Genomic DNA, 9,100 nt, shown 5'->3' with positions numbered 1-9,100 from the left:
ATACAGTGTGAACTACTCATACTCGTGATTAATACCGATTTAAATATAATTCAAAGTGTCTTCCCTCAAAATAAAAATGTTGCATGTTGCTCAGGCAGGTTTAATGTATCCAGTTACTTAATGCACTTCACCAAGCTGAGGATGGACTTCTGCTTCATAGACAGGTGTTGCTGGACTTTCCAGGGAAAACAAACAAAAAATGAGCAACTTTTAAAATAAAGTAATAATATATATATATATATTTAATCAAGGGTTTGTGGAGTTGGATGTTTATCTAATTGCAACTATATTCCAATTATTTAATAGCATATTGATTTAAATTTCAGGTGCTTGAATGGCAATTGTTTCTTATGCTTCGTCATCCAAGTCATTGTAAACGCAAATGTTCAATGAAACCCAGACCGATGAAAGTCTCCGATGCAGATTTGCAAGGCTGTCAGACAGGAAACAACACTTTTATACAAAATCAAATCAGTATGACAGTTGTGACAGCGGTAAATTATTTTATTCATTAAATAAAATATCAACATCGGCCCAATACATCGGCAATCCATTAAGCAACAGTGAAATGAATACACAGGGAAACCAGTAAAACAGCAATACTCTTAAAATTCTTTATTCATAAACTTGATGCAAGTTTACAAATTACTGTACATGGTCAAAATTTCTTCAAATGGAAAATGAGAAATAAAAGAAAACCAAAGCGGGCCAACGGTGCCAGACTTGATCATGTTTTGTTGGAAAAATAAATTGACAGTTGAGATAAATTAATATTTTTCAAAACACAGCCCAGTTTGAGAAGCGTGAATGTCTCTGAATGGTCTCCTGATATCTGACGGGAGTCCCGGCCCTTTAGATGAGGACACTTCTTGTTATTGAGACCTGACGATTCGTCGCCGCTCAGCTTCATCAGACGTGTAACAACGAGATGCGTGCTGAGAAAAAAATGATTTCTCCTGATGTTGAAATATTTAGCTCAGAATGGGTTTGTTGACATATTTGACCTCTACAGGCACGTTGTTGCCAGTTGTGCAAATGCTTTTTTATGTATCAGGAATATTTAAAGATCAGATGCTGAAATCAAATCTACTTCAGTATTTGGGATCAAAAACAAAAACAAAGCATTAAATACTACAGTGGGACATCATTACATGGGGTGGTCATCATCCTACTGCAATCCTGTTAAAATGGCATCTTTCTGCTAAAGTCCTTCCGCTAACATTGCTTGAATTAAAAGAAACACGTGGCCCATATAATTGTAAAGTTCATCAGTTTTTGACATCAGATCAGTGTGTGTGTGTGTAAGCCTAAACGTCAGCAGTACAGAGCGTTAATTAATCCACAAACTCAACATGTACTGATTCCCCTCCTAAGTATTGTTTGTTACCTGAGTTGCCATTCCAACATACTTTTGCAGACAGTGTTAACAAATAAACTGCAAAAGAGCCGACAGATTGATAGATACGGTGTGTCCTGCAGTATGGGGAACAGTAGCAGTGATGAAGTACTACTGCTGTATATTGCATGGTCAAAGTTGAAACGTACAATATCAGAGAGGTTCAGTTCACTTCTGAATGTACATTGTTGGGGCAAAGGAAGCCCTGCAAATGGTGGCTGTTTAAGCTGTTGACTGCGAAAACAGCAGAGAGGAGATGAAGCCAGCTGCGCGTGACGTCACGTAACAGGGAATCAGTTTCAAACCTAAACTGGGCCGGGGGAGCAAACCACTACAACCCATGTATGTCAAAAGATATGAAAAACTAATTTGCTGCTAAACTGGAGCGATATTATGGGAAAAAAATCCAAAACACATCTAAACACAATTTCATTTATTCCTTCTGTAAAGCCGATCCCAGTGCGATTCTGCTGGAAATCAAACTACCTTTTATAACGGCGGTTGAGAAAAGGCCCGTTTGCAATATGCTGTTTACACACACAGGGCGTCATTTTCAGCATCAACCTCTGCAGCTTTAATCTATATAACAACCAATAACCAAACTGAGCGCTTGCGGGACTGTTGGAGTAACATATGAGGCAAAAAAGAAGCTCTTTAGACGTGTTAAAACTTCTAAAATGACGACTTAACGGCCATCTTAACATCTGGTGAAAATATTTCTGTTTTCTCCTCCCAAGATATGCAACATGGAGATTCTGAGATATTTCATGCCCATTGGCCCTGTTTTATTATCAACTACTGGTGGATTTGTTCACAGACAACAGTTAATCTTAGTTCAACAACATCCCAGCATTTTAATTCTGCTCAGCCCGATATTCTTCATATGTTTTAAAAAGTAAGAGCTAAAAGACACCGAGTGGAAGTTCATCTCAGTTTTAAGATGAGCTTCCAAAATATGAAATTTATTTATTGTCTAGGATGCTCAAATAATAAAAACAATAGCTGAATAATATCTTTATAATATTTGCAATTATGTACCAGTTAGTTTGCAAAAGGAAGAAAAGGGGATAATGTGGCCGACAAAAACAGGTGCAGGGAGGCGCCACATCGAGAGCTTCAGTATCAGACTTCCGTTAAAATTCCCATCTAGAGGGGGAACCGACTCGTCGTGAAGCCCACTTTGTCAAAGCAGCTAAAGAAAAAGCACTTCCCCAAAATTAAAGGGAGAAATGTTTTTTTTAAAGACAAATGAGCATATTTAGAAGGACTAGTGATATCCTCACGTCCTCCTCCTTACTAAAACACTGAGGGGAGAAGCAAAGTGACACCAGAATTAAGTCTTTACTGGACCGCGGCGAAGGAACACTTGTCAGATGAGCCAACAAGATGGTTTCCGCCAGGAAGATGATATATTCCCAGTTCAGTCAGAGGGGGGGTGAGGGGGGGGGGGATTCCAAAGAAAACAAGATACTTTGACCCAAAGACATGTTCCCAGTGCATAGTAGTAGCAGCTCCTTATCCGTCCTCTTTAGGTGGTGTGTACCAGCCTGTAAAGACAGAAAGACAAACCCCTTTGCCGATGGATCCAAACCACTGTGTGTGTCTACTGAGGCCCAACAGTAACATGTACTCACCATTCTTTTCATGAATCTGCACAAGGGATTTGTACGATTGTTGTGCTCTGGCAAGATTGTACTGGTTCTGAAAAACAAACAATGTTTCGTTAGGTGCACAGAAATTGGTTGGTATCTGGCATCTTTCTCTCTCTCCTAGAACTGTTTCTCGCCATCTTTCGGTCTGATGGAATTTCCTCTACAGCTAAATCATCTGGATAGAAGATACAAATGATGGGTGTGACTATGATTTAATTCAACTATGATAAAAAAATACTTGTCATGTGTGACCGTGCTCATTTGAAAAGCTCTCTATACAATATTCAGAGCAGAAATATAGCAGCATATCATTATTATATCGTAATGATGTCTACCTGAGCAGAGAAGGAAGTCGCTCTCCCTTGTGGGTGTTGTAGTCCGAGCTTCTCTGTGCTTTGCTGACTGGCCTTGAGCCAACGAGTGGGGCGCGATCACATGCACTAAACACATGCACTAAACACATGCACAGCCAGCCCGGCTGCGTAAAAGCAGCTCCGATAACAACGCACGCAGAGGGAGAGCGACATCATTCTCTGCTTATATCATTACATAGTACATAGTTGTTTGATGATGTGTCCATGCTCTGAATATCGGACAGAGACCGGACCAACGACGTCAGTTACCTTATTGGCTCCAAACTGCACCCTGGCTTTTCCTTTCACCAAAGTTGCATTTATCTGCATAATGACAGATTCTATGGAATAGGCACTGCTCCAGCCCTGAAAACACACAGAAAGACATTCATTCTGCCGTCGTATGTTGAGTAAAATGATGCGATGCCATGTATCAAAGTCATTTACAAACCTGTTTTGTGAGAAGCTCCATGCACAAGGCCCCTCCTCCTAGAACATAACTGCAATGAAAAGATACAGATTTAGCATAAAGGTTGAGCGTTGCATGATATACACGAATATACCAGGAAGGTTAATTGGATCAAGAAAGTGTTCACTTGACTTTTTGTAAATTTGTTGTGCTACAAATTGTGCTTCACAATATCTTGATTTGCCTTGTGGGAGAGATTTTCGCAAAGAGGGAATTTAAATCTAGGACCAGTTGTGAATGCAACAAGAAATTCAACCAGGATCCAACAGATCTCACATTAGGCTGTAAGCAAGCAAAGCACCGAATCAACACATCTGCAACAGACGCCAGCGCAACATACGATGTGAAACATTTGCGTTATTTCATCCACAGTGGGACAAATTAATATTGTGAGTAAATCTCTCCCAACAAAGTCCCAAAAAGTCCTCTCAAAATTGTGCCCACAACAAATGTGGACCAGGTCCCAGGGACTGAACTGTCATCAGAGCATTTCATTTGCAAACAGAGGAGATCACACTCACCCTCCGGAGAGCACAGGGGACACAACCCGGACAAAAGGTGGGTCAAAAGGAAAATTATCCTGTCATGTGAAGAAAAACAAACAAACCGTGAGTCTCGAGAAAACTCTTTTCCCCGAATAAAACGATTGACAAATATTATGACAGGACTCACTTTATAAGAGAAATCGAGCAGAATGTAGTCCACTCCTTCTTTTTCTTTTAAGACCTGCATGTCACTATGTAACGGACTATCTGGGTCTACCCTGTAATACAGAACAACAAGTCAAATCTAACAGGAAAAACTACATTTAACACATTATTTGAAAATGTAAAAGCAAATGAATGTGGGCACTTACATCCTTAACTTGACGTGCCATTCATAAAGGCTGTCACCGACTAGTTCACATGAATAAATACCTGCGAAACACACGAACACAGAGCTTTACTTCAATCTGCCGATGAGATGTTCAAACGTTAAAAGTCATCACTGTAGTGTCACTGTAGTCACCTGTCTTGTAACTCTGTGATCTGTAGATCTCCCTGAGTTCCTTCATGAGGCGGTCTGAGGCTTGCACAGAGCCAGACACTGCACCCTGCAACACAAATCACACCGACAGTAAGACACCGGGACGAATAAAAGACACAGAATACTATAGACATCCCGAGGTGGAGGTCCTGTGCATCTACTGTCAATCGACAATGTTACAATTGAGCATTTTCAAGTTCCTAAACTCTTCTTCTATGAGCCCATAAGAGAAACGTTAGATCATGAAGTGTTCCAATAAAAGCTATTTTAAGATGTTGACCTTTATATTATCTGAATAAATTCAGCAATTAACGTTGGATAATTAAACCGACTATTGCCTGGTGTTTTGTTCCTGGTTTCAGCTGACATCTTTTATCCTCTGCGTTGCCCGATGCAAACTAAACTTTTTGCTGGGCGGCCTTGCTTTTCTCTCTGCGGCAGCAGCCACACAGTGTCAGCAGTGAAAGGAACGATGAGTCTGCATTTTGGAAGCAGTGTTAGTGTTGATCTGAACACGATGAAACTGACAGAAGGAATAAAGAATGAGACTTTGTGTCCAGCGATCAACATTTCCTATCGTGTCATTTTCAGGTGGTAGTTACAGTTTGTGAACATTATTCGGGCTGAAGTACAGTGTTTCGACCTTCTCAGCGAACATAATGTGTAACATTACAGTCACCAAAACTAAATAAAAGAAAAGACCCCAATGAGCGCTTACATTCAAGTGATCCTGCCTCTGGTTCTTACGAATCTTCTCCAAGATGGCCAGATTTTCTTTTTCTATCCCGTCATCTTCTGACTTCTTCCCATCAACTGGCTCCTCTTCTTTCATGTCGTAATGGTCCAGGTCTTGGTCCAGGTCAATGTCCTGCTGTTAGCGTATCAATTGTGTTTAGAAACAGGATGTAAAAGAAAGTGCACCTGTAAGCTATGAAGCATATGAATGCAGTGAACTGTCATTAATACACATAGGTACCTCTCCCATTTCTTCCTCTTCCTCCTCTTCAGATGTCACCTCATCTGACGGCCCATGCTGCAGTGATGAGAAACGGTGTGAGTTGACAAACACTGAGTTTTAAAATGCAATACACAGACATTTGACTCTTTTTCAAGTGAGTACCTTTCGCTCTTGGGTAATCGGTCCAGTGGGCAGAGGCTGGTCGAGCATTTCCACATCTGGATGTTGTGGCAGGTTGTAAAGCCGACAGAGATCACAGATGAGGCGCTTCAACTGCTGAAGGAGCTGCGGGTGGAATCATGAAGACAAGACATCAATTACTGCGATTAAACAATTCTACCAAGTTTCCACTGTCCACATTCTCATTCTGAAGCTGGATCCACATCAGCCAACTTACCAATGTGCTGCCTTTTCTCACATCCTCTAAGCGCTCCAACACTTCGGCCAGACTCGGATCATCGGAGTCAACAAACCATATTGGGGGTGTTGAGGGATAAGATTCCTGCAACATAGTAAACAGCGGGACATGGAAATTTAGCAAGTCATGCTTGCACATTAATGGTTTTATTGTCTACACATTGTATATTAACACTTAACAGAGAACCACCAAACCAAAATGTTGTCTAGGGATATCTCAAAGCTATAAAGGATTTCAGACAGAATGCCGTAGCCCACATCGATACCCAGTGAACAAAATGATTTGCCAGCTTTAGGGCGGGAGTATCTCCAGTGCTGTATCTTCAATCTTAATATATTTCCTAAATAATGTTCAACCTTCAGTTGATGACTGAAGATGCAACAGAATGAATGATAAAGGGCCAATTCTTCATTCCAGGAGATTATGGTAAAGTCGAAGTAAAATATATATAGTTGTCCATCAAGTGAGCTCAAGCTGTGTGGTACGTACGGTAAGTAGCGTACTGGTAATCATTTTTTAGTGGTAAGGATCCCATGTCCAAATTCCAGAATGGAAAATACTGCACTTAGTTATACAGCAATGGTGATGTTTCAGTATAAGGTTACAGATGGGTTGGTCATGACTGTAGGAGTGTAGAATACAGTGTCATGTAATATAAGGACCGGTTGTCAGAAACAGGAAAGACTGCCATGTTTACAACTCGCCAACAAAAGTCATTTACCAACAAACGGCAGTTGTATAAGTATGATGTTAGTCACGTAGGGTTTAAAGTACTGTGCAATAACCGTTTAATTTGATTTTAATTACCTTGTATGACGATTGTGGCATCATTGTTTGGTTTTCAGACACGTATGCGTTGTCAAGCGCCAAGCATCGTGTATCAGAGCATTCAGAAAAAGTGGAGGCATAATCATGACTTGTGTGTTGAACTGAGCGCTATTCAACATTTCAGCCATCTCTCTATCAGCACTAATCATCATGAAGCCAAATTCAAAGAAGACACTCACATTGGATGAGGCCCCATACAAGCCGGTGTATCTCTAGCTGCTCTCCTTATAACTGATTGTCTAAATCAGGTGGGTGGTGACCACACATGATCCAGCTAATCAGACATGGGAAATGTGCAGAGCTTGGGGTACCGGATTGACTGACTTACTCACTTCTTATTTCCTAAATTCATATTGCGATTACTGAATGTACTCTGACATCTTAGAGATTGCGTCGATGCGGACGACTTGACACAGCTTGAGTCTCGACACGTCATGACCTATAAAAACATTTTAACAGGCCATGTCTATGTCTCAAAAATCGAGCAGAAGTGCAACTGCGTGTGTGGATGAGAGGAGGATGTGGTCAGGATGTCAGGATGGTGTGTGTGTGTGTGTGTGTGTGTGTGTGAGTGATCTGCACCCCCTGAACCATACAAATACAGCTGCAGTGACACAAAGAGTGAGCCTCAGTTGTTAGTGACATCACCTACACAACCTCACGGTTGACTTAATGCGTTCTGCACACGCGCCAATATTATTTACAATATTGATAATGTATACATACCGCTTCAAAGAGTTGGTGTTGAAATACATGTTAAAAAATGAAATCTACGTAATCATAATACGTTTACAGCTAAGCTCACATTCTTAGTTGTTAAGTATAATATAGTGAACACTAGCTGCTGTCGTCATTATGTCGCTTTCTACGTAGTTTGGTGTCCTGATAAAGAAAACCGTGAAGTGGTATTTTACGTTCGTCACAGGGATCCGTCTATTTACTGAAAAGGCACAAAAACACAGTGGAACAACACTCCATTAAACCGCCTCTATTTAATATATATGAACGGGAACATTCAGCCGTATGCCTGTGTAGATAAATGCGTTCTTATTAAATGTATTTTTGTTAAAACAGCCATGATGTTGTGAAACGTTAAATAATGTTAACATTAAATTAGATAGGGGTTCAGTTCAGTAACTTGAAAGTTAGCAGCTGTAGCAAACAGTAGCAGTTATTTAGGCTAACAAGGCGAGCTAACAGGCTAGCAGAGAGCTACCGCAGCGTCGTTCCTAAACGACGTATTCTTCTACACTTTTCCAAAGTACATTTAGCACTATAGTGCTGTGTTGTTTTCTTTAATCCACACGGTTTATTTAATATTGGTGGCTTCAAACACGACATGAAAATAAAAAGTGAAGACTGAAATCGTAGTTAATTTGTAAACACGGAACCTTCCGCGGAATGATTTGGTTCCAGTCGATAGTCGGTGGTTAGCTTGTGGCCTGGACTCACCGTGATGTTGCAGTGAATGATCAGCGGCTTCTCTCCTGTTACGTTGAATTGGCAACTGAGTTCGTCTGGTTTCCAGTCTATTATTCTGAATCGTTCGTGGTTTGGGTCAAAAATGGACTCCAAAAACTTCAATTCGGCCTTCAGACCCGAAACCGACATCTTCTACTCATCTCAAACCACCAGGCCGCTGGCAGAAGGGAAGTCGGGGCGGAATGTGACCGCGCAGTTGAGTCTGGTCTACGGATCTCGCACATTAGCGTGAGAACAACAACAAAGGGCTGGAGGGTTAGGTCTTTGGTGAACACTGTCACTGGAATCTGACAGTACTGACAGTCTACAACTACAACTTTAAATAACTTAATTATGTTTTATCGTATTGTGTTATTTGGTTATTATTACATGACATCATTTTATTTAGAAGTGAGCATCAGCCCTGGGGGCACTAGACCTGCAGGGGCCCCAAAAGCCTGTGTGTAATGTTTTCTGGGGGGGGGGGGGGGGGGGGGGGGGGTGTTTTTTTTTTTTTTTTTTTTAAATAAAACTAGCAA

The 9,100-nt window shown here is 40.9% G+C and overlaps 1 protein-coding gene across 1 annotated transcript; it reads right to left on the bottom strand.

Moving 5' to 3' along the window:
• Positions 1–486: 486 nt before the first annotated feature.
• LOC116392777 (ubiquitin-conjugating enzyme E2 Q2-like) lies at positions 487–8,836 on the bottom strand. The gene is made up of 13 exons (XM_031864516.1): positions 8,553–8,836; positions 6,252–6,356; positions 6,017–6,139; positions 5,873–5,929; positions 5,615–5,767; positions 4,879–4,963; positions 4,727–4,787; positions 4,543–4,633; positions 4,392–4,450; positions 3,853–3,901; positions 3,672–3,767; positions 3,031–3,097; positions 487–2,943 (listed from the first exon to the last, which is right to left on the bottom strand). The coding sequence occupies exons 1-13, from the start codon at positions 8,709–8,711 to the stop codon at positions 2,912–2,914; spliced, it is 1,137 nt and encodes a 378-aa protein (XP_031720376.1). The 5' UTR covers positions 8,712–8,836; the 3' UTR covers positions 487–2,911.
• Positions 8,837–9,100: the final 264 nt, after the last annotated feature.

Source organism: Anarrhichthys ocellatus, unplaced genomic scaffold, assembly GCF_004355925.1.
Source record: "Anarrhichthys ocellatus isolate YVR2014 unplaced genomic scaffold, GSC_Weel_1.0 scaffold2, whole genome shotgun sequence".
Classification (NCBI taxonomy): Eukaryota; Metazoa; Chordata; class Actinopteri; order Perciformes; family Anarhichadidae; genus Anarrhichthys; species Anarrhichthys ocellatus.
This window is presented reverse-complemented; position numbering and strand designations above follow the sequence as displayed.

What these genes read in the sequence shown, in the direction of transcription:
- LOC116392777 (XM_031864516.1), bottom strand. Translation starts at nt 8,711, where the DNA reads ATGTCGGTTTCGGGTCTGAAGGCCGAATTGAAGTTTTTGGAGTCCATT. An exon ending in TCATTCACTGCAACATCACG is followed by an intron (nt 6,357 to 8,552) that starts GTGAGTCCAGGC and finishes ACTATGTTGCAG; the next exon opens with GAATCTTATCCCTCAACACC. An exon ending in CGATTACCCAAGAGCGAAAG is followed by an intron (nt 5,930 to 6,016) that starts GTACTCACTTGA and finishes TCATCACTGCAG; the next exon opens with CATGGGCCGTCAGATGAGGT.